Source organism: Squalius cephalus (assembly GCF_949319135.1).
Source record: "Squalius cephalus genome assembly, chromosome: 18".
Taxonomy (NCBI): Eukaryota; Metazoa; Chordata; class Actinopteri; order Cypriniformes; family Leuciscidae; genus Squalius; species Squalius cephalus.
The window spans coordinates 7,655,299-7,681,550 of record NC_137139.1 but is presented as its reverse complement, the minus strand read 5'-3'; the positions used below and the strand labels follow the sequence as shown (position 1 = coordinate 7,681,550).

The 26,252-nt window shown below is 45.7% G+C and overlaps 1 protein-coding gene and 1 long non-coding RNA gene across 2 annotated transcripts in view; one reads left to right on the top strand and one right to left on the bottom strand.

The window, feature by feature from the left end:
* The window catches only part of LOC307145408, a 1,105,317-nt gene that overhangs the window by 58,695 nt on the left and 1,020,370 nt on the right, over positions 1 to 26,252 (bottom strand). The gene's annotated exons all lie outside the window — the stretch shown is intronic.
* LOC307145825 (uncharacterized protein) lies at positions 3,930 to 5,050 on the top strand (the record flags this gene model as incomplete). Its single annotated transcript, XM_079849419.1, has 5 exons — positions 3,930 to 4,010; positions 4,102 to 4,170; positions 4,286 to 4,405; positions 4,487 to 5,003; positions 5,047 to 5,050. Exons 1-5 carry the CDS (start codon positions 3,953 to 3,955, stop codon positions 5,048 to 5,050), a joined length of 768 nt encoding a protein of 255 aa, XP_079705545.1. The 5' UTR covers positions 3,930 to 3,952.

Below are 26,252 nucleotides of genomic sequence, written 5' to 3'. Positions count from 1 at the left end.
CCTAACAGCCCAAATCAAATTCTTGTTCTACAGAGCCATTGTCCTCCCCACCCTGCTGTATGGAATCCGAGTCATGGACAACCTACAGCAGGCACCTGAGAGCCCTGGAAAAATACCATCAAAGATCCTTACGAAATATTCTGAGGATCAGCTGGGAGGACAGACACACCAACATCAGCATCTTGCTGGCCAAAATGACCAGCATCACCACTACAATTATACAGTACCAACTTCGATAGACATGCTGTGTCATCCGCATGCCCAATACACGTCTCCCCAAACAGATCCTATACTCCCAGCTGAAGGAAGGTAGTCGAGCAACTGGTGGGCAAAAGAAACGTTACAAGGACAATATCAAGGCCATTCTGAAGAAAATACACATCACATCAAGCAACTGGGAACACAGTGCAGGAAGGTGCAGCACACCATGAAACAGAACTCCGCCAAAGCGACAGCTTCGCAAGGAGAAAGACAAAAAGGCTCAAACACCAACAACAACTGTGTTTCTCCTAAATGTTTCTCCTGCACACACTGCGCCAAAGTATGTGGATCACGGATTGGCCTCTACAGCCATCTGAAGACCCACAAGTAGACCACCCAACAGAGAGGACAGTCATACTCGCTTCGAGTGAACGGCGATGTTGATGCTATGTGTTATTTTATTCTGTTTTCTGTCATAGGTCTATATTTAATAATAAAAGACACATTTTTCAGATTTAAATGAATATATGAAATTGTTACTGTGTATTGTATTGTAATACACAGCTCACCTATAGTCAAATGTAGCCTATAGCCAAAAGATTGAAGCTTTGTCCAGTTGTTCTGGGAGGCTGCTTTTACGATGTTTGATCCATTGTCTGTGGTAATCCACACCATTTCTTTTCCTCCTCCAAACTCCAGGAGTTGAGACTGTCCTTTAGTACCTGTGCCAGTTCCTCGCGGGGAAGAACGCGGTCTGTAGACAGCAGCTTTTCATGTTGAACTCACTTGTTATGAAATTCACTGTCAGGTAAATACGGCTCCATAGTTCGGGTTGACCATAGGTCCAAAGTTCTGCACATTTTGCAGTTCATTCTCAACTTTCATTCAACACTAGGTATATAGACCTGGCAGTGCAACAGATAAAAAATAGTTGTGAGAGGGCAATGAGTAGCACTTGTCTATAGTCCTTATCATTGCCTTAAATCCCTCATTTTCAACAGGGTTGATTGGAGATAAGTCTTTAGCTAAGTGATAAGCGATGGCGTTTGTTATGTCTTGGTGCCGCTGGGAACTTAGAGGTTATGGCGATGCACAGTGTAATGTCTGAGTTATGAACGTTTGTGTGGTCTGGCGGCTGGTATTTTTAGGTGTGGCGCCCTTGTCCTTAATGGCTCACTCGTACTGTATTTTGTAGTAAACAGTGGAATTTTCAGTTAAGAATTTTCTAAAATCGTTAAATCATCTAAATCGACAACATGTATGTTAGACCCTATACCAACTAAGCTATTAGCTACTAGAAAGAGATGCTTCCAGAGGTTATAGATCCTTTTCTTAATAATGTATTCATCTTTGTCATTAGGATACATACCAAAAACTTTTAAGCTGGCTATTATTAAACCGCTTGTAAAGAAAAAAAAAACGTAACTTGATCCTACAAAATTAGTCAATTACAGGCCGATCTCTAATCTACCTTTTCTGTCATAGATACTAGAAAAGGCAGTATCCTCACAACTATGTTCCTTTTTAGAAAGAAATGGTATCTGTGAGGATTTCCAGTCAGGATTTAGACCATACCATAGTACTGAGACAGCTCCCATTAAAGTCTCAAATGATTTGCTCTTATCATCCGATCGTGGTTGTATCTATCTATTAGTGTTACTCGATTTTAGTGCTGCATTTTATACCACTGACCTCAACATTCTTTTAAATAGACTCGAAAATTATGTTGGCATTAGTGGAATTGCATTAGCATGGTTTAAATCATACTTATCTGACCGTTATCAGTTTGTAGCAGTAAATGAGTTCAGCATGGAGAACCACAAGGCTCAGTACTAGGACCATTGTTTTTTACCCTGTACATGCTACCCTTGGGAGATATCATTAGGAAGCATGGCATTAGTTTTCACTGTTATGCTGATGATACTCTGCTCTATATTTCTGCACACCCCGATAAAACTTACCGATTCACAAAATTAACGGAATGCATAGCTGATATAAAAAAACTGTATGACTAGTAATACTACTTAATTCTGAAAAAAACAGAGATTATAATTATTGGACAAAAAATTTCCTCACGTAATAACCTAGAATACCGTCTAACACTTGATGGCTGCTCTGTCAAGTCTTCGTTGTCGGTTAGGAACCTGGGTGTGCTCTTTGATACCAATCTTTCATTTGAAAGTCACGTTTCCAGTATCTGTAAAACCGCATTCTTCCATCTTAAAAATATATCTAAATTACGACATATGCTTTCAATGACAAATGCGGAACAAATAGTTCATGCGTTTTTGACATCAAGGCTAGATTATTGTAATGGGTGGTTGCCCTGCACGCTTAATAAACAAACTACAGCTAGTCCAAAACGCAGCAGCTCAAGTTCTTACCAGAACCAGGAAGTATGATCATATTAGCCCCGTTCTGTCAACACTGCATTGGCTCCCTATTAAACATCGTATAAATTTGAAAATATTGCTGATTACTTTCAAAGCACTAAATGGTTTAGCTCCACAGTACTTGAGCGAGCTCTTAATGCATTATAGTCCACGTCTATTGCAATCTCAAAATTCCGGCCAGTTGATTATACCTAGAATATCAAAATCGACTGCTGGTGGTAGATCCTTTTCCTATTTAGCACCTAAACTTTGGAACAGTCTTCCAAACATTGTCCGGGAAGCAGACATACTCTGTCAGTTTAAATCTACACTAAAATCACACATCTCTTTGAACTAGCATACACATAACACATTATCAATTTTTGTAATTCAATGTTAGGCTGCATAGATTATGAACCGGGAACACTTCCTATAAATCCTCATGTTCCTTATGTAAATCCTTAAAAAATGGTGTCTATGCTAAAATTAGTATCTCTGTTTATCCCAAGGTTTACCGCAGTCCGCTGGATCCAGGCCGTATCCAGATTTACATGACTTCATGAAATATTTCTTAATATATTAATTATTGTTTTCTGAAAGAAAAAAACAACAATATTAAGTGAGGTTATGATTAAAATAAATCTGTCAGAAAAATAAAATTAATTTTAAAATGAAAGTTTATTTTTCTGACTCCACTGGCAGAATTTCTTCTTGTGTTCAGCATAAACTCATTATGATGATTTTTCACACAACAAGACTTAATATCTAAACTCATCTTTATTCTCAAGCAAATGTATCTTGATTTAAGAATATTTAGATACTCATGAAGAAAATCTTTTTTTTTTCTTTTTTTTTTTTTCAGTGTAATATACATGACAAACAACTTTAATTTGTGCACTGCTTGCAGAATAGTGATCTGGTAAAAGTACTAGCAATAGTACTATCTTGACTACTTTTTTATGTTTTACAGTAGTTTTTTAAAATAAAGTAGCTTGTCCAGTAATGAGTTAAATAATTAGTTAAATGCTGTGATAATTTACTATATTTGACTCTTTTGACACTTTGCCTCTGTTCAGATGTTGTCACTTTAATTCAACTTCATTGTTTTTGTGACTGATAAATTATCTGGTTTAATATAAAAAAAATCATACAATCTGATGTATTTATAAAGATACGGAAAGATAAATTTAGCAAATTACAATAGTGATTTTTCAACCAACCAATGAGTGCACGGGAATGTTAACGAGCAGATCATCTGTCACTAATTTCACTTTAACAAGAAACCCAGGTGATGAAAATCTGTGTTGTTTTAAAAGCCCTGGCTCGAAGACTGTTTTTAGAAAGCATATTGAATGGTGATTGTTTCATCTTTAATCAAGATGGCAATTTCCAACTTTATACTTTTAATCTTTTTGTGTCATCAACTGATGCCCAATGGTAAAGTTGTTTTTACCTTAGTGTAATGTCTCAAATGTTAAATGCATGTGTAACTTCTTTTTTTTTTTTTAACCTTACATCTTATTTTCAGGATTTGCTTCTCCAGTTGGGCGTCATTTATACCAGACTGGTATTGAACAAGTACGCTTGGAGAGCAAAGGTTTGTAAATCTTATGTAGTGGTTGACTTTCTTTTTTTTTTTTACACTATGCAGAGTTAACTTTAACGAGGCCTGATGACTTGTGTTAAGGTTAATAATACCTTTTGTTTTCCAGATGGTCCCTTGTCTATTCCTTGTGTGAACAAACAAAATCCAACATGGCCAGTGGTAGTGAAGTGTAAAATGGCTGTCGAGGTGTCTTTGCAGAATGCATCTAGGCTAACTGTCCAAAAAGGTGACTTGTGCTGATGCTATGAGGTTGACACTGACCCTGAGGAGAGAACTTATTTATTTTTTCCTTTTTTGCGTTCTTTAGGCGTTGATTGGAAGTTGGAGTCCAACCCTCTTCCCGCTGAGGTTGATGGGAAACTAACATCATGCCATGTCCCTGCTGAGGTTAATGGGAAGGTCACTGAAGCTAGCCATGTCCCCGCTGAGGTTGATGGGAATTTGACCGCATCTAGCAATGTCCCCACTGAGGTTGATGGGAAGTTGACAGCATCCAGCCATGTCCCCGCTGAACAGTCCAGCCATGTCCCCGCTGAGGTTGATGGGAATTTGACCGCATCTAGCAATTTCCCCGTTGTGGTTGATGGGAAGGTGATAGCATCCAGCCATGTCCCCGCTGAGGTTGATGGGAATTTGACCGCATCTAGCAATGTCCCCACTGAGGTTGATGGGAAGTTGACAGCATCCAGCCATGTCCCCGCTGAACAGTCCAGCCATGTCCCCGCTGAGGTTGATGGGAATTTGACCGCATCTAGCAATTTCCCCGTTGTGGTTGATGGGAAGGTGATAGCATCCAGCCATGTCCCCGCTGAGGTTGATGGGAAGTTGACAGCATCTAGCAATGTCCCCGTTGTGGTTGATGGGAAGGTGACTGCATCCAGCCATGTACCCACTGTGGTTGATGGGAATTTGACAGCATCTAGCAATGTCCCCGCTGAGGTTGATGGGAATTTGACCGCATCTAGCAATGTCCCCGTTGTGGTTGATGGGAAGGTGACAGCATCCAGCCATGTACCCACTGTGGTTGACGGGAAGTTGACAGCATCTAGCAATGTCCCTGCTGAGGTTGATTGGGAGGTCACTGATGCTAGCCATGTCCCCGCTGGGGTTGATGGGAAGCTGACAGCATCCAGTCATGTCCCCACTGAACAGTCCAGCAATGTCCCCGCTGAGGTTGATGGGAAGTTGACAGCATCCAGCCATGTCCCCGCTGAACAGTCCAGCCATGTCCCCGCTGAGGTTGATGGGAATTTGACCGCATCTAGCAATTTCCCCGTTGTGGTTGATGGGAAGGTGATAGCATCCAGCCATGTACCCACTGTGGTTGATGGGAATTTGACCGCATCTAGCAATGTCCCCACTGAGGTTGATGGGAAGTTGACAGCATCCAGCCATGTCCCCGCTGAACAGTCCAGCCATGTCCCCGCTGAGGTTGATGGGAATTTGACCGCATCTAGCAATTTCCCCGTTGTGGTTGATGGGAAGGTGATAGCATCCAGCCATGTCCCCGCTGAGGTTGATGGGAATTTGACCGCATCTAGCAATGTCCCCACTGAGGTTGATGGGAAGTTGACAGCATCCAGCCATGTCCCCGCTGAACAGTCCAGCCATGTCCCCGCTGAGGTTGATGGGAATTTGACCTCATCTAGCAATTTCCCCGTTGTGGTTGATGGGAAGGTGATAGCATCCAGCCATGTCCCCGCTGAGGTTGATGGGAAGTTGACAGCATCTAACAATGTCCCCGTTGTGGTTGATGGGAAGGTGACTGCATCCAGCCATGTACCCACTGTGGTTGATGGGAATTTGACAGCATCTAGCAATGTCCCCGCTGAGGTTGATGGGAATTTGACCGCATCTAGCAATGTCCCCGTTGTGGTTGATGGGAAGGTGACAGCATCCAGCCATGTACCCACTGTGGTTGACGGGAAGTTGACAGCATCTAGCAATGTCCCTGCTGAGGTTGATTGGGAGGTCACTGATGCTAGCCATGTCCCCGCTGGGGTTGATGGGAAGCTGACAGCATCCAGTCATGTCCCCACTGAACAGTCCAGCAATGTCCCCGCTGAGGTTGATGGGAAGTTGACAGCATCCAGCCATGTCCCCGCTGAACAGTCCAGCCATGTCCCCGCTGAGGTTGATGGGAAGTTGACCGCATCTAGCAATTTCCCCGTTGTGGTTGATGGGAAGGTGATAGCATCCAGCCATGTACCCACTGTGGTTGATGGGAATTTGACCGCATCTAGCAATGTCCCCACTGAGGTTGATGGGAAGTTGACAGCATCCAGCCATGTCCCCGCTGAACAGTCCAGCCATGTCCCCACTGAGGTTGATGGGAATTTGACCGCATCTAGCAATTTCCCCGTTGTGGTTGATGGGAAGGTGATAGCATCCAGCCATGTCCCCGCTGAGGTTGATGGGAATTTGACCGCATCTAGCAATGTCCCCACTGAGGTTGATGGGAAGTTGACAGCATCCAGCCATGTCCCCGCTGAACAGTCCAGCCATGTCCCCGCTGAGGTTGATGGGAATTTGACCGCATCTAGCAATTTCCCCGTTGTGGTTGATGGGAAGGTGATAGCATCCAGCCATGTCCCCGCTGAGGTTGATGGGAAGTTGACAGCATCTAGCAATGTCCCCGTTGTGGTTGATGGGAAGGTGACTGCATCCAGCCATGTACCCACTGTGGTTGATGGGAATTTGACAGCATCTAGCAATGTCCCCGCTGAGGTTGATGGGAAGGTGACAGCATCCAGCCATGTACCCACTGTGGTTGACGGGAAGTTGACAGCATCTAGCAATGTCCCTGCTGAGGTTGATTGGGAGGTCACTGATGCTAGCCATGTCCCCGCTGGGGTTGATGGGAAGCTGACAGCATCCAGTCATGTCCCCACTGAACAGTCCAGCAATGTCCCCGCTGAGGTTGATGGGAAGTTGACAGCATCCAGCCATGTCCCCGCTGAACAGTCCAGCCATGTCCCCGCTGAGGTTGATGGGAAGTTGACCGCATCTAGCAATTTCCCCGTTGTGGTTGATGGGAAGGTGATAGCATCCAGCCATGTACCCACTGTGGTTGATGGGAATTTGACCGCATCTAGCAATGTCCCCACTGAGGTTGATGGGAAGTTGACAGCATCCAGCCATGTCCCCGCTGAACAGTCCAGCCATGTCCCCGCTGAGGTTGATGGGAATTTGACCGCATCTAGCAATTTCCCCGTTGTGGTTGATGGGAAGGTGATAGCATCCAGCCATGTCCCCGCTGAGGTTGATGGGAATTTGACCGCATCTAGCAATGTCCCCACTGAGGTTGATGGGAAGTTGACAGCATCCAGCCATGTCCCCGCTGAACAGTCCAGCCATGTCCCCGCTGAGGTTGATGGGAATTTGACCGCATCTAGCAATTTCCCCGTTGTGGTTGATGGGAAGGTGATAGCATCCAGCCATGTCCCCGCTGAGGTTGATGGGAAGTTGACAGCATCTAGCAATGTCCCCGTTGTGGTTGATGGGAAGGTGACTGCATCCAGCCATGTACCCACTGTGGTTGATGGGAATTTGACAGCATCTAGCAATGTCCCCGCTGAGGTTGATGGGAAGGTGACAGCATCCAGCCATGTACCCACTGTGGTTGACGGGAAGTTGACAGCATCTAGCAATGTCCCTGCTGAGGTTGATTGGGAGGTCACTGATGCTAGCCATGTCCCCGCTGGGGTTGATAGGAAGTTGACAGCATCCAGCAATGTCCCCACTGAGGTTGATGGGAAGTTGACAGCATCCAGCAATGTCCCCACTGAGGTTGATGGGAAGTTGACAGCATCCAGCAATGTCCCCACTGAGGTTGATGGGAAGTTGACAGCATCTAGCAATGTCCCTGCTGAACAGTCCAGCAGTGTCCCAGCTGAGGTTGATGGGAAGTTGACTGCATTCAGTAATGTCCCCGCTGAGGTTGATGGGAAGTTGACAGCATCCAGTAATGTCCCTGCTGAACAGTCCAGCAATGTCCCTGCTGAGGCTGATGGGAAGTTGACCGCATCTAGCAATTTCCCCGTTGTGGTTGATGGGAAGGTGATAGCATCCAGCCATGTACCCACTGTGGTTGATGGGAATTTGACCGCATCTAGCAATGTCCCCACTGAGGTTGATGGGAAGTTGACAGCATCCAGTAATGTCCCTGCTGAACAGTCCAGCAATGTCTCAGCTGAGGTTGATGCTAGCCATGTCCCCGCTGAGGTTGATGGGAAGTTGACAGCATCCAGTAATGTCCCTGCTGAACAGTCCAGCAATGTCTCAGCTGAGGTTGATGCTAGCCATGTCCCCGCTGAGGTTGATGGGAAGTTGACAGCATCCAGTAATGTCCCTGCTGAACAGTCCAGCAATGTCTCAGCTGAGGTTGATGCTAGCCATGTCCCCGCTGAGGTTGATGGGAAGTTGACAGCATCCAGCAATGTCCCCACTGAGGTTGATGGGAAGTTGACAGCATCCAGCCATGTCCCCGCTGAACAGTCCAGCCATGTCCCCGCTGAGGTTGATGGGAATTTGACCGCATCTAGCAATTTCCCCGTTGTGGTTGATGGGAAGGTGATAGCATCCAGCCATGTACCCACTGTGGTTGATGGGAATTTGACAGCATCTAGCAATGTCCCTGCTGAGGTTGATGGGAATTTGACCGCATCTAGCAATGTCCCCGTTGTGGTTGATGGGAAGGTGACAGCATCCAGCCATGTACCCACTGTGGTTGACGGGAAGTTGACAGCATCTAGCAATGTCCCTGCTGAGGTTGATTGGGAGGTCACTGATGCTAGCCATGTCCCCGCTGGGGTTGATGGGAAGCTGACAGCATCCAGTCATGTCCCCACTGAACAGTCCAGCAATGTCCCCGCTGAGGTTGATGGGAAGTTGACAGCATCTAGCAATGTCCCCGCTGGGGTTGATGGGAAGTTGACAGCATCCAGCAATGTCCCCACTGAGGTTGATGGGAAGTTGACAGCATCCAGCAGTGTCCCCACTGAGGTTGATGGGAAGTTGACAGCATCTAGCAATGTCCCTGCTGAACAGTCCAGCAGTGTCCCAGCTGAGGTTGATGGGAAGGTGACTGCATTCAGTAATGTCCCCGCTGAGGTTGATGGGAAGTTGACAGCATCCAGTAATGTCCCTGCTGAGGTTGATGGGAAGTTGACAGCATCCAGTAATGTCCCCGCTGAACAGTCCAGCAATGTCCCCGCTGAGGTTGATGGGAAGTTGACAGCATCCAGTAATGTCCCTGCTGAACAGTCCAGCAATGTCTCAGCTGAGGTTGATGCTAGCCATGTCCCCGCTGAGGTTGATGAGAAGTTGACAGCATCCAGCAATGTCCCAACTGAGGTTGATGGGAAGTTGACAGCATCCAGTAATGTCCCCGCTGAGGTTGATGGGAAGTTGACCACATCCAGTAATGTCCCTGCTGAACAGTCCAGCAATGTCCCAGCTGAGGTTGATGTTAGCCATGTCCCCGCTGAGGTTGAGGGGAAGTTGACAGCATCCAGCAATGTCCCAACTGAGGTTGATGGGAAGTTGACAGCATCCAGTCATGTCCCTGCTGAACAGTCCAGCAATGTCCCCACTGAGGTTGATGGGAAGTTGACAGCATCCAGCAATGTCCCCACTGAGGTTGATGGGAAGTTGACAGCATCCAGCCATGTCCCCGCTGAACAGTCCAGCCATGTCCCCGCTGAGGTTGATGCATCTAGCAATTTCCCCGTTGTGGTTGATGGGAAGGTGATAGCATCCAGCCATGTACCCACTGTGGTTGATGGGAAGTTGACAGCATCTAGCAATGTCCCCGCTGAGGTTGATGGGAATTTGACCGCATCTAGCAATGTCCCCGTTGTGGTTGATGGGAAGGTGACAGCATCCAGCCATGTACCCACTGTGGTTGACGGGAAGTTGACAGCATCTAGCAATGTCCCTGCTGAGGTTGATTGGGAGGTCACTGATGCTAGCCATGTCCCCGCTGGGGATGATGGGAAGCTGACAGCATCCAGTCATGTCCCCACTGAACAGTCCAGCAATGTCCCCGCTGAGGTTGATGGGAAGTTGACAGCATCTAGCAATGTCCCCGCTGGGGTTGATGGGAAGTTGACAGCATCCAGCAATGTCCCCACTGAGGTTGATGGGAAGTTGACAGCATCCAGCAATGTCCCCACTGAGGTTGATGGGAAGTTGACAGCATCCAGCAATGTCCCCGCTGAGGTTGATGGGAAGTTGACAGCATCCAGTAATGTCCCTGCTGAACAGTCCAGCAGTGTCTCAGCTGAGGTTGATGCTAGCCATGTCCCCGCTGAGGTTGATTGGAAGTTGACAGCATCCAGTAATGTCCCTGCTGAACAGTCCAGCAATGTCCCAGCTGAGGTTGATGCTAGCCATGTCCCCGCTGGGGTTGATGAGAAGTTGACAGCATCCAGTAATGTCCCTGCTGAGGTTGATTGGAAGTTGACAGCATCCAGTAATGTCCCTGCTGAACAGTCCAGCAATGTCCCAGCTGAGGTTGATGCTAGCCATGTCCCAGCTGAGGTTGATAGGAAGTTGACAGCATCTAGCAATGTCCCAGCTGAGGTTGATGGGAAGTTGACAGCATCTAGCAGTGTCCCCGCTGAACAGTCCAGCTATATCCCCTCTGAGGTTGATTGGAAGGTCACTGATGCTAGCCATGTCCCCGCTGAGGTTGAAGGGAAGTTGACAGCATCCAGCAATGTCCCAACTGAGGTTGATGGGAAGTTGACAGCATCCAGTAATGTCCCTGCTGAACAGTCCAGCAATGTCCCAGCTGAGGTTGATGTTAGCCATGTCCCCGCTGAGGTTGAGGGGAAGTTGACAGCATCCAGCAATGTCCCAACTGAGGTTGATGGGAAGTTGACAGCATCCAGTCATGTCCCTGCTGAACAGTCCAGCAATGTCCCAGGTGAGGTTGATTGGAAGGTCACTGATGCTAGCCATGTCCCAGCTGAGGTTGATGGGAAGTTGACAGCATCTAGCAATGTCCCTGCTGAGGTTGATGGGAAGTTGACAGCATCTAGCAATGTCCCCGCTGAACAGTCCAGCTATATCCCCACTGAGGTTGATGGGAAGTTGACAGCATCTAGCAATGTCCCAACTGAGGTTGATGGGAAGTTGACCGCATCCAGTAATGTCCCTGCTGAACAGTCCAGCAATGTCCCAGCTGAGGTTGATGTTAGCCATGTCCCCGCTGAGGTTGAGGGGAAGTTGACAGCATCCAGCAATGTCCCAACTGAGGTTGATGGGAAGTTGACAGCATCCAGTAATGTCCCTGCTGAACAGTCCAGCAATGTCCCAGCTGAGGTTGATGTTAGCCATGTCCCCGCTGAGGTTGAGAGGAAGTTGACAGCATCCAGCAATGTCCCAACTGAGGTTGATGGGAAGTTGACAGCATCCAGTAATGTCCCTGCTGAACAGTCCAGCAATGTCCCAGCTGAGGTTGATGTTAGCCATGTCCCCGCTAAGGTTGAGGGGATGTTGACAGCATCCAGCAATGTCCCAACTGAGGTTGATGGGAAGTTGACATCATCCAGTAATGTCTCCGCTGAGGTTGATGGGAAGTTGACACCACCCAGTAATGTCCCTGCTGAACAGTCCAGCAATGTCCCAGCTGAGGTTGAGGGGAAGTTGACAGCATCCAGCAATGTCCCCGCTGAGGTTGAGGGGAAGTTGACAGCATCCAGCAATGTCCCAACTGAGGTTGATGGGAAGTTGACACCACCCAGTAATGTCCCTGCTGAACAGTCCAGCAATGTCCCAGCTGAGGTTGATTGGAAGGTCACTGATGCTAGCCATGTCCCAGCTGAGGTTGATGGGAAGTTGACAGCATCCAGCAATGTCCCAACTGAGGTTGATGGGAAGTTGACAGCATCCAGTAATGTCCCCGCTGAACAGTCCAGCAATGTCCCAGCTGAGGTTGATGGGAAGTTGACAGCATCCAGCAATGTCCCAGCTGAGGTTGATGGGAAGTTGACAGCATCCAGCAATGTCCCAACTGAGGTTGATGGGAAGTTGACAGCATCCAGTAATGTCCCCGCTGAACAGTCCAGCAATGTCACAGCTGAGGTTGATGCTAAACATGTCCCCGCTGAGGTTGATGGGAAGTTGACAGCATCCAGTCATGTCCCTGCTGAACAGTCCAGCAATGTCCCAGCTAAGGTTGATTGGAAGGTCACTGATGCTAGCCATGTCCCAGCTGAGGTTGATGGGAAGTTGACAGCATCTAGCAATGTCCCAACTGAGGTTGATGGGAAGTTGACAGCATCCAGTAATGTCACCGCTGAACAGTCCAGCAATGTCCCAGCTGAGGTTGATGCTAGCCATGTCCCCGCTGGGGTTGATGAGAAGTTGACAGCATCCAGCAATGTCCCAACTGAGGTTGATGGGAAGTTGACAGCATCCAGTCATGTCCCTGCTGAACAGTCCAGCAATGTCCCAGCTGAGGTTGATGGGAAGTTGACAGCATCTAGCAATGTCCCAGCTGAGGTTGATTGGAAGGTCACTGATGCTAGCCATGTCCCCGCTGAGGTTGATGGGAAGTTGACAGCATCCAGTAATGTCCCCGCTGAGGTTGATGGGAAGTTGACAGCATCCAGTAATGTCCCCGCTGAGGTTGATGTCAAGTTGACAGCATCCAGTCATGTCCCTGCTGAACAGTCCAGCAATGTCCCCGCTGAGGTTGATGCTAGCCATGTCCCCGCTGAGGTTGATGGGAAGTTGACCGCATCCAGCAATGTCCCAGCTGAGGTTGATTGGAAGGTCACTGATGCTAGCCATGTCCCCGCTGAGGTTGATGGGAAGTTGACAGCATCCAGTCATGTCTCCGCTGAGGTTGATGGGAAGTTGACAGCATCTAGCAATTTCCCTTTTGAACAGTCTAGCAATGTCCCCGCTGTGGTTGATGGGAAGTTGACAGCATCCAGTCGTGTCCCCGCTGAGGTTGATGGGAAGTTTACAGCATCTAGCAATGTCCCAGCTGAGGTTGATGGGGAAGTTGACAGCATCCAGCAATGTCCCAGCTGAGGTTCATGTGCTCAAGTCTGACAAATTTAGTCAACTTCCCAGGCTTTTAAGCACAAGCACTTGGAGATAAATAGATCTAACTTTCAGATCTTGTTTTTAGTCAATAAAACAAGTTATTTTTCTGAAATGTTTGCTCTCTTGTTTGATTCTTTTGCATAATGTGTCCTAATGAACATCTAATGTTTTCAAAACAATTCAAAGGTTATTGCATTGTATTATAAATGTCTCTATTTTAAGGGGATATTTACTTTTGCAAGGAAGTTTATCCACAAAAGAACTTTTGCATCTTGGCTGTTTTATGGAACTGGTCTGCAGATATACAACTGCAAGCAGCTGATTCACTTTGATCTCAATTTTCACTTCATGTCATTCATGGCAATATGCATGTTTACTGTTTAAGCATTTGGGTATTGACAACATGCTTGTTGCTATGGCTCATGTGGGTATTGGCAACATACTCGTTTAGGCTTCCCAGTATTGTTGGTAACATGCTGTTGCTCAAGCTTTTCAGGTATTGACAACATGCTTTTTTTTTTTTAATTGCACTTACCTGAGTGAGCCATGGCAACAAGCATCTAGATTTGCACTGTCAGTTTGTGTTCGGGGATATTGGCATATGGTTTTGTTTTGGGGGGTTATTGCTGCTCTCCCTGCTCTTATCCATGCTAGGCTGCATGGATGCACAGGGAGTTCTTGCTCAGAATGGCACCATGCCACCAATCCAAACTGTATACTAATTGTCAAACATACTTGATAGTGGTCAGAAATCAAGCATAGCGTCAGTTCTGGCAGGTCAAGTTAGTCAACTCGCATCAGCTGATCCACGTCTACCTATAGGAATATGACGCCTATCATTGTGTGTGTGTGTGTATATATATATATATATATATATATATATATATATATATATATTATACTCCTTCAGTATTATCAGCAGCTATCGCATTTCAGGAGCTAATTACACTCCTCCATCCTCAGCTCCCCCTCCCCCTCAGTCAGGATTTGGCATTCTGATTCCCCTTGAATCAGAATAAATTCTTAAATTATGTTGTACTTTAAATCTTGAAATAAAGATATCTGCATACATTCATGTTTGTTCTGTCATGTTTGTTCTGTTTACCCTAAGTTTTTTTTTTATTGCTGCTCTCCCTGCTCTTATCCATGCTAGGCTGCATGGATGTGCAGGGAGTTCTTGCCCAGAACGGAACCATACCGACAATCCAAACTAAATGCTAATTGTCAATCGTATTTGACGATAGTGGTCCTGACAGAACAGATTTTTTTGTCGCTTCCGCGTATCCATGCGAACTGGAATCATTTGACAAGAACTCAATGGGTCAGTTCACAGGGGAGAGTCTAGTTGACATTTCAGGACTGTGTTGTCGTCGTGTCCAGGCGCAGGTCCTTCATCAGGCATTTTGCTTAAGTAAATAATCTTGATTTAATAAATGTTTAAATATTTGTACTGGAAAATGACAAAAATACTGAGGGAAAAAAATCATGCAGTGACAATCTTGCAGTGTAAATGCTGCTGCTTCTGCTGAAGCTCTCTGAGTTTGGGGGCATGCCACGGGTTGTGTGCGCGTGCACAGGGGTGAGTTCAATGACTTATGCGGCAGCTCAGCAATGCTGTCAAATCAGATCAATTACCTGTCAAACATTTACACGCAATGAGTCAAAAAATCCTGTGACTTTCACAAGACAGCACTGACTGAAACATTTCATGATATTACAATGTTGAGAACAGATCTGAGCATAAAAGTTTCACCTAAAAATGTAATAAAAAAAAAACGCTTAATAAAGGCTTTCTAGTTTCTTTTTTTGTAAGATAAATATCCATATTTATAACTTTATAAACTCTTAAGCTAAATTTGAAATTATATATATATATGAAGACTAATGAGCATTTTTATCAAGCTTGTATATTTAGGTTTAGTAATTTCACTTTCATGACAATTATTAAGTAATTTTCATTGCCATTAAAGTGAAATAACTGAACATAAACATACAAGCTTGATAAAAATTATCATTCTAGAAGAAAATTTCATATGGCACTTAGAGGCATTTGCATCTGAAGTCTTCATATATATATATATATATATATATCATTGTTAAATAAAGAAAGATAAAAAGAGATTTGAGATCAAAATGAATGCAGCCTATTGGTTGTGAGCACATAGTGTAACCTGGAAGAAACAAGGAAGCTGATTGGCCATTGAAAAGTGGATGTGCTCCTCCTACCCAAGTTGGTGTTGTTGATGGTTATAAATCCAAGGGAAAAAGATTGATAACCTGCACGGTTGTAACCATTGAGTTTGGAGTAAACCACATGCTTAGTTTGTTCAAAGACAGCAGGGAAAAGCCACAATGTGTTCATCAACTTTGAGACGCTACTGGTAGGACAAAGACTCAATTATTTAGTGACTACAGACTAGAGCCCTGCGCGGGACTGTTTTCTTCATCCCGCTCCCGCCCACGCCCGCCGAATTTTTGACCATTACCGCCCGCACCCGCAAAACTCTGAGAATTTATTCCCGCACAATAATAGAGATGCATTGATCTTGTGTCTTCTCCCGTCCCGCAGGAAAAAACACATATTTGTATTGCCATTATTAAAGAGATTCATGGGGTTGTTTGTTTCCCTGGCCGGCATGTATTCTGGACACATACACACAGGACAATGGAGGAAATCGAGTGTATGCTGTTTTTGGATGGTTTTGTTTTCGTTTTTGCTGTTTTTTATTCAGGATACTCCATCTGGCTCGTGCAATGATGACGCAGTGAATAGTAATGATTCTCTCTGAACAATCAGCAGTCTGCCGTGTTTTCACGTCACATTTTAGTATCGCCTCAGCTCGCCCAGAACCTCGCCGGAGGTGGTACGAAAAAAAGTACCTGGAAGCAGATACAGTTACAACTTTTACACAGTGGAAAACCAAACAAAGGCGAGTCGAGTCGAGCCGAGGCGAGCTGGTACTGTGTAGTGGAAAAGAGCCATTATTGACATCTCCATCATGTCGCTAGGCTACCTCCCGATCCCGCAGTGCTTTTTTTTAGCCGCCCATTCCCGCCTGCAGCAAAGTTCAAACCGCCCGCTCCCGCGAGATTTGCGTTGGGTCCCGCGGGACCCTGCAGGACTCAATCCCAATGCAGCCCTCTACTACAGACTACAGTGGTGTATTCCAGAAAGCAAGGTTATTTCACCGTCAAACATACCCTGAACTCTCGGTTGATTAACCCAAACCTTGTAAGTTCATCCAACTCAGAGTATGTTCATGGTTAACACACCAGACATTCTCAACAGAGCGACGAATTGACGAGTCACCATGGAAACGGACGCTAAGAAAAACTACTTCTTTCTTCGTGGACGTGGATCTAATAAACTTGGGTCCGACATGTATGTAGATTGTACGATGATGACACCTATTGAATCGAAAGCTACGACGAAACATAGTGCAGAAGAATAAAATGTCATCAGCATGTGCTAGTGGTGAACAAATAGAACAAGATGAATCACACTTTGGCAGTTGTGGTTTTTATGTGCATTGAAAAAAGAAGAGGAAGCGAAAGAGGAGAATATGGACCCGGTCTAGAGAAAAGAGGCCAACTTCATGACAATTTTATAAATGGATATTGAGGAAAGTAGTTTAAATTTTAGCGCCATGTTGTCTTGATCAATACGGCATTTTGATCAAGGTTGCATTTTTATTGGCTAGTCAGAAGATATAGGTCGTAGCAGCAAACACACTGTGAGATGATCATGAGAAATTTAGAAATTTTGAAAATGATCGCAGGCTATCTTTGATCTCAAGACTGTCTTTGATCCTCTCTCACTGTACGACATAGAGCCACTGTTTAGGAGCCATGACCACAGAAATCACCACGATTGCTCATCTTTCATCTGGGACATCCATATTTATGTTGACTTTCTTCACTAACTCTCCAATATACACTACCATTTGAAAGTTTGGGGTCAGTAAGTTATTTTTAAATGAATACTTGTATTCAGTTCACTTTCAGTCGGGCACGTTCGACATAGTCGACGTGTCGACTGATTGGGATCACGCTAGGGAGCCTGTCATCTTCGAGTATTGTAAAAACGAGCCAATGGACATTGGTGTGCGTGAATCGCATCACACGCCCCGCCCCACAGCGCAGGTATAAATATGGAAGTGGATGCACGCACCAGTTGTCTTTCGTTTTGGAGCCGATCGGATCTTCTGATGTCTCTGAAGAGTGTTGTCTACACAACAAGCTAGTGTGTTTGTGTTCTTCTGGAAGACTCTCCCAGTGTTGGTGATTACAGCAATTGCAGCAGTGATCGCAAGCTACGGAAGCTCTCAACTGTTGTTTTAACAGCATTTTTTATAAAGGTGTTTGTTGACGGACGGTTGAGGGCAGAAATAGTGAGTGCTTCACTGTAAAGTGTTTCCGCTGTTGTTCCCCTGTGTGCTCCGGCACTGGTGACAGGTCTCATTTCCTGAAAGAGCAACACGGGTGTGTTTGCGTCTTTTTCAAGATGCCATTCCATCCGTGCGTTTCTGGGTGACGGTCACGATAGATGCATCACATGTTTGGGCTTACAGCACGCTGAAGCAGCTTTCGTGGATGATTCATGTTCTCACTGTAGGAACATGATCATCTCAGTGTTAAGGTCGAGACTCACTTTCATTAAAAGCAAAGGTGAAGTCCCCACGCCTATGCCCCGCTCTAGAGCACCCTCTGGGTCAACTTCCCAGGGGAAGCCTGGAGTGCTCCCCGGGGAATGTGCTGGTCCATCTGTAGTGGACCGACCAGCCATTTCATTTGGGGCCCCTCCAGAGGACAGGATGTCCATCGTAGCATCGGAGGGAGAGCTGTGCTCTGGAGATGACGACTCTGCTCCGTTGCCCTCCTCTGGGAAGGCAACGCTGCCCGAGCCAGATCCTGAGATGCTGCTGAAAAGGGCCGCCGAGGCGGTAGGGCTCGTCTGGAATTCTCCACCGTGTCCCGAACCGTCTCGGTTGGATGATTGGTTTCTCAGGGCGGGCCGGGCTGGTTCTCGCTACCCTTGATGGAGGTGCGGCTAAGGGTTATGAGGCTATCCCTCCAGTGGATCGGTTGTCTCCCCTCTAAGGCCTGTAAGATTTCATCCGTCCTTACGGGCAAAGCTTACAAAGCCTGTAGGCAAGCTGCATCTTCACTGCATTCCATGGCATTGCTTCAGGTCCACCAGGCCCAGGCACTCATGGATATGTACGAGGGTGGTTCAGACCATGAGCTCATGGGTGAGCTCCGCACTGCAACTGATCTTGCCCTCCGGGGTACGAAGGTTGCAACCTCAACCTGGCTCAACCTGGCGGATATAAGGGAAGTGGACAAGGTTCGGTTCCTGGACTCCCCCATTTCCCAGGATGGGTTATTCGGTGATGCGGTAGAGAACTTTGCCCAACAGTTCTCTGCTGTCCAGAAGCAGACGGAGGTCATCCAGCACATCCTGCTTCGGCGGCCCGCTGCTCCCTCCACCCGTCCACCTGGGGAAGATCCTCCGCCTGCTCGTCGCCAATGGCGTCCGTCTGCCTCCACCTCTGCTCCCGCTGAGTCATCGCAGCAGCCTCCACCCAGATCTCAGCGTGGACCCGGTCGCAGACAGGGCGTCCCGCCCGCTCAAGGAGCTACCAAGCCAGGTGGTAAGTGCAAGCGCAGGCGCTCCTGCAGCAGGCGCTCCTGCAGCAGGCCACCCAGAGATGGAGTGAGAGCTCTTGGAGATGGTACCGATCCACTCCCTTGTCCCGGTGGAGGATCGGGAGGAGTCTTTGTTTGTGTATGTCTGTTCTGCCGCTGGCTCCCATAAAAGCGGGACCTACATTTTCAAAGAAAGAGCAATTTACTCTGTTTTCTGAGTTCAAAAGAGGTTAGTTTGTTGGTGTGCGACCCTGTGCAGTCTTGCAACCTTCAGCTACCTTTTGTTCACCAGCCAGCAGTTGGGTGTGGTTCGAGGACCTGGTATAGCCTTCTCACGCAATCTCTGAGGTCATCTAGAGACAGGTAAGAGTCGCACTACACACTCAAACCCTGTCTTGGCTTTCGAGCTGGGTCCCTGTTTGTTGCCTGAAGTCTGTGGTATCTGGGGTTCCGCTGCTTCGCCAGTTGTAGCACTACACAGTGCTCCTGGCTGATCCAGCAGTTCTCCTGTACCTACAGACTTGGCTTCATTAGCTGGCATTAAAGGGTAACTAAACCCTAAACCAACTTTTTTTAGTTATTGATCACTAAGAATGGGGCTTTATTAGTGCTGTTCATTGATTCGAGTAACTTTTTTGACATTTGGGTATAAAGTGTTTTAATTCTACAATATATGGTGTAAAAACGTCTGAGTGCTGCCCTCTTCAGGTTGAACGGTGGCTACTGCAGTTGAATTTTCCTATTGGATGTTTGCGGTGCTACGTTACGTAAGCGGTACTATGTGACGTAAGCAGGTTCCAGCTCACCACGCCCTCCCCTTGGTACGAGCTCACCACACCCTCCCTTGGTACGAGCTACCACGCATAGTATTGCATCAGTTAGGATAGCTTCAAGTTAGCATAGATTTATCTGTATTTAGTACAGTGGTCAGGAGGGTACGTAGGTATAGTGTTGCTGGTTGCAACAGCACTGCTGGACTGCATAGCTTTCCAGCAGACTTGGAAATTAGGCGCCAGTGGAGCTCAAGTGTGCAACCTGAATTTTACTTCTCCAACGCAATAGAGGTGGAAATGGGCTTCTCCACACAGCTCGCGCTGAAAAGCGACGCAGTGCCAAACGCTGTTCCTCCTGCATGGACTCCACCACCGCAGCGGCATCTTGATGTGAGTGATCATATATATAATCCAAATTTACAGTTAGGCTAAAGTTAATCCTCTGGGGTCGGCAAACGCGCCGGCGCATTTTGCTGGATTTTTTTCACATAGCGGCAAAATATGAATATGCCTACAGAGAGCACACACTATTGACATTAACTCGATAAAACTCATCAGATGCATGTACTTTACGTCGTCTTGTGTCCCCGTGAGTCACTCTCCATTTTAGAGTCTGACAGCAGCTGTCAATTAATCCGTCACTGCGGGTCTCAGGTGCATGCCCCCCCGCTCAGCCCCGCCCTCGGTTCGTCCCCTCTATCTCCGCTGGGGTCTGCCCACTTTTCCAGCATTTTTCAAATATTGCCAGTGGGTGGAGTCAGGCTCTGACCAGGGGTTTAGTTACCCTTTAAGTGCGTTCGAGGACCCGGTCACGCCTTCTCACACATTCTCTGCCGTTACCTAGAGACAGGTGTTTACAACTCAGACCCTGCTTCGGGCCGCCTTCGGGCCTTCCGAGCTGGGTCCCTGTCTCTAACACACTGCCTCACTCTGAGTATGTCTCTGATGCATTGGGCCCCGTGTCGGTCCGTTGTAGCACTGAAAAGTGCTCCCGAGCAACAGCCGGTTCTTGTATCATCAGACTTGGCTAAGACGATTCAGTTAGTCCGGCACCCGCCCATGTGCAGCGCTGTTTGTTACACTTCTGTGTTCAGATTGTGCTGCTGTGTGTGGGGTCGTCGCTTCCTACTGGTGAAGGTTGTGATCGAGCCGTTCCTCCAGCCGATATGAAAATAGGTTCTAAGTAGGCCTGTTCTTCATTGTACTCGAAATATAGTGAGTTAGACCATCAGGGGTCTGTATGCTTGATTCGGCCCCTTTTTAAAGCCTCCATTCAAGTTACTACACAGTATGCATTACTAATTTCCATCCCTATGAATGGTCTGCAGTGTGGGGCCTGAAGGACGCATACTTCAGATATCCACTCCTCCGCAAACATGGGTCATCCTGTGTCTTGTGTTGAGGGGTCGAAGTCTGGGTACAAGTCCCTCCCTTCAAGTGCTACATAGCCAGTTGGGTTTCAGGTCAACTGGAAAGTAGAACTCGTCTACGGACTGAAGAGCTTTTTTCCGGTACGGAGGTGAACTTGGTTTACACGTTTCTCAATTGAAATGTGTCCGGTCGGTGCTTAGAGGTGAGAAAGGGTCCCACTGAATAAACTTCAGAGGCTCCTAGGGCATATGTGAGATGCAGCCGCATATAAATGGTTTCCTCCATATGATGACCGCTTCAGCACTGACTTTATGACCAAGTTCCTAGGTGGTCGCGGCAGAGCAGCATGCTCCAAATATGCTGCCAAACCTTTAGCAGTGTTCAGACCTTTTGTTTCTCCGGGCTAATTGCTGCTAGAACAAGTGTCTATTGAACACTAGCTTAGGGGCCATGTATAACGGGCATGCAGTATGGAGGGCTTGGGCTTACCTCACACTGCATTGGCATTCAGTTGCCTCGAGTTGTAGCAGTTTCCTAGCTTGATGCCGCTGCTCAGCAAGATGCACTGCCCAGTTCAGCGACCTTTGCTTATTCGCTTCCCTCGCATATCACAACTCGTTCGCCACCTCCTCCTATGGGGTCAGAAGCTTCTGAGGTCGCTTCTTTGACTTAAAAAAAATTAAATAAATAAAATTCCGGCCTGCTCAATCATGCTGCCCAGGTGGCCTCATGACAGCTTGTTGCCGAAGAGAGTGGAGACTCCATCCCCAGGCATTCCAGCTGTCCGGATATCTTCGGGGCCGCACATTTACATCTGTTGCCGCTCTGATTTGTTCCCTTGCTAGTTGTTTACTCCCTTAAACACGGAGACACTGGCTCACAGCCGACGGCAGGGTCTATGCAAAGTGCGTTAATAAAAAGCAGGTTCTTTAGTTGCCCCATAATGGCCCAACTAGGACCTTGTTCCCTAGACAGCCTTCCTGACTCTTCCTCTGAGATTCTCAGGGATGGGGCACTGTTGGCACCTGTAGCGGGCCAGAGAATTCCAGGTTCTGTTGTGGTTGTTCAGCTATCTACCTCTGAAAGAGCTTAGATACTTACTTCTGTGAGAGCTCCTTCTAAAGAATAGAGGCTTGCTTACAATCTGAAGTAGAACCTGTTCGTTGTTGATGTTCTTCTCACAGGAAGACCCCGATGTTCGATCACTTCTGTGCTTCCTTCCTGCAGAAGATGGTTTGGAGTGTGGCTGTTCAGCTCCACCTTCAAAATGATGTTGCCCTTAAAGCACATCAGGATGCAGTCGAGATATAGGAAGTACGACTTGATCGTCAGGTTCCTTAGCAGTGCAAGGAGATGAAATCTTCCTTGCGCCTCCTTTATACCTTCTTGGGACCTATCTCCAGTGCTACTGCACTCTGAGACCTCCCCTGAGAACTACAGGTAGTTGAGTTAAAAATCTGTTTTTAAAGATACAGTTCTTCTACTTGCTTACTCTATCGAGAAGGTAGGGAACCTGCACACTTTTTCGGTCAATGAATTGTGCCTGGTTTCGGGCCGGCTAACTCTCATTAATTGAAACCCCAGCCTGGATTGTGCCCAAGGTTCCTACCTCTCCCTTAAAACGGGACCAGGTGGTGAGCCTGCAAGCGCTGCCCCGGAAGAGGCAGACCCAGCCCTGACTTTCTCTGTTCCTCCCGCTAGTGCGGTTTTTAGGACAGAATGCTTTCCCAGTGGTCCTGTGGAACAGCAGTGACTCCCTGGCCTAAGCCCTGTCATATTCACATGTGCGGAAGATCTGGAGGCTTTTGTCTAGGCACTGGAAGGTGGCGACTTAGTAGGATCCCAATCAGTCGACACGTCGACTACGTCGAACGTGCCCGACTGAAAGGGAGGGTCTCGGTTACTTATGTAACCCTCGTTCCCTGAAGGAGGGAACGAAGACGTAGTCCCCTAGCCACTATTGCTGTCCCACCACTGACCGGGGTCCGCTCGACTCCTCAGCGAAAAACAACTGGTGCGTGCATACACTTCCGTATTTATACCCACGCTGCGAGGCGGGGCGTATGATGCGATTCACGCATGCCAATGTCCATTGGCTCGTTTTTACAATTCCAATCAGTCGATACGTCGACTACGTCTCCGTTCCCTCCTTCAGGGAACGAGGGTTACATAAGTAACTGAGACGTTTTATTGTACTTTGTTCACGTTGCACAAAATAAAGAATAATTCGGTAACACTTAAAGTGTCCTTGTTACACGTTATATGTAGTTACTGTAGTAATAACTATAAATTATACATATAACTCTAAACCAATCCCTAATCCTAACCCGAACCCTATAGTAAGTACATGTAGTTAATTCTTATTACTCAGTACTTAAATGTATAATTACACTGTAACACAAAATATTGTGTAAGGTAAGGCCCCTTACCTTAAAATAAAGTGTAACCAATAATTCATACCAGTAATATGCGATAAAAGCCGCCGCTGATTCAGCAGAGGAATGAGGTTGTTTGATTCATGCTGGGCTGAGCCCATCCACACACACACACACACCTGCGTGACTAGCCCCTGAGGGGGCACTGAGGGGGGCAGGACGGGGGTGCTGTTGTTTTGGCTCCACGGGCTGCTCAGGTGGACTGATATCTAGAATTACACTGTGACAGCTGTAGAGACACTTCAGCAGACCTTAAACCGAGCTGGCACGTCACTATCTGTCACAGCTGACCGATCTGTGTGTGTGTTTGCATGTATAAGAAGCAGTAAAAATGCATGTAAATCTAGGACACTTGATTACATTGATTGATTCCAGCAGAGTTTGACATTAGCATTTTTGTATCCTTTAATTGTATTGAATGTGCACTTAAAATAATATAAAAAGGTACTTGCCGATAATATAATAAAGGTTAGTATTATATTATATTATATTATGTTATGTTATATTATATTATATTATATTATATTATATTATATTATATTATATATAGACCAGAGACCAGCCACTAGTCATGTGACTATCCCTGAAAACTGACACATCAATTTATTAGTGGATTTACAGAAATCATTTGAGAAGTGTTTTGTTTTTCAACATTTCAATGTCGGATCTCTCATGAACTACTGATGAACGCATTATTGATTGTCACTCAATATTTGAATTATCACACAGTGGGTCAGTTATCCATGTATGTCTTTTCATCAGCTTTTGTCCTTCAGACGCATTAAAATGCACCAATTCACATAATTTCTTATTTTCATGTAATGCTGGGATTCGCAAACTTTTTTTAGCCAAAGCATATTAGCTTGAAGTACCCTCAGATTTTAAGGTAATAAATGAATAATTAAGTCAATAATCTAACAATACATTTGTGAGTTCACGGTTCTCTGAAGTCAGTTAATGGTCACATGACAAGCAGTTATTATCTGTATCTTTTACAGTAAGGGTTTTTATTTTGATTGTTTTTATATTAAAATTATTGAATTTAATATTTTTATGATTTAATCAGTTATTAGCTTTTCATTAAACTCACAAACCCCCTATAGTTCCTTCATGAACCCAAGTTTGGGAAATCATGATGTTATTTAATGAACTTCATGTTGTTGATTAAGAACGGAATATATTTTCTTTCTCTTTGTATTTGTATATCACTATGGTACAAAATTATCCTATTTAAATCAATGTGATAAACAAGTTATGTCAAAAGTAATCTAAAAGTAATCAAAAAGTAGTCTGATTATATTACCGTATGTGTAATGTAATGGATTATGTTACTAACTACAATTTTTGTCATGTAGGCCTAATTTGGAATCAGTTACTGACTATAGTTTCTAAGTATAATCTAGCCAGCACTGGGAATAGATACGTGAAATAGATTGGCTGAGAACGAACATTACATTGAACGAACCAATCAGAATGTGAATAGAGTTTCATGGCTGAACTATTAATTTGATTAATTTATTTTTAATTTGACTGAATTTATTTTACAGTACTGATTGTAAAGACTTACAGTCTTTGTGTTGTGAGCATGTCTATGATTCCTTAAATGTTGTCTAGATATGCTGCACAGTCTGGTGTAACTGGAATCTTTAGTCGTAATAAGAGGACAGGTGTGGACCCACCTGACCACATCCAGAGGTCACGGGCCCCTTCTGTCTCCCCTCCATCCACCTGTCTGTGCCTTCTGTGCTGGGACCTCGGCTTCTCCAAACACTCACACCCAGAGGAAATGACTGCTCAGACGTAACGCACAGAAACACACTGATGATAGCATAGTAGAGCTATAGAGTTATGGTCCTTGCACACCGAGTCCAAAATTTCTGCATATTAAAAAATAAATACGACCGACCTCACATTGTGTCAATCACGTTTACACACTGCCTCCGAAACTTTCGTCCATCATAAAAGAATTCAGATCGGGTTCGATTTTCTGCGTTTTCCGCATCCGTAGCAAGCATTTTGAGAGGTGTTTTGACAATTCAGAGTCACCGAATATCGAATACGGAAAAAATGTATACGAAAATTTCGGACTTAATATTGGAGAGCAAATGCCAGCAAACTTTATCTTGGAAGAATATGATGAGAAATCTTTGATTAAAGCCCCTAAGCAGCTCTGCCCTACAAAGGCAAAAGACCTTAAGTCGCTAGAGTGTGGAACTGAGAAAAATGACTTTAAAGATTTTTAGTTGTCCCGCCAAATTAATTATAGGTAGGACACTGGAAATCTAGCAAATAGATGTTTTAGTAATGGAAATTGTATACATAAAAAAATCTTGAGCTCAAACTTGACTTTTGACCACTATTTTAAAGTTACTGTACTCTGCCTTTGTATTGTCAGCAACAAGTGAGAAGTCATGCCAAGGCAAAAGGCAGTAACTTCCACATTATCAATATTTAGTTGCTGATCACCATTAACAAACTCATTATAGTAGCCTACACACCTGTATAAAATCTAGTGATCATGGCATTTTTTTTTTTTTTTTTTATGATTTACAATTATTTATAGCCATCTACTTATTGCTATCCTGTGCTTTGGTTGCATTCTGATGGCATTATTACTACATTTGACATGACAAAATACCTCCTATTAGTCCAGCGTTGACTCGACCGTGTTTAGGGCGGGGCTGAAGGCGAAGTTTTGGCACTCTGCCAGCTAGTTTGCCAAGCTTTAATTCTTGGTTGTATTCATCTGATACGGCAATGTGTAACGTTTTTCTGTCAACTC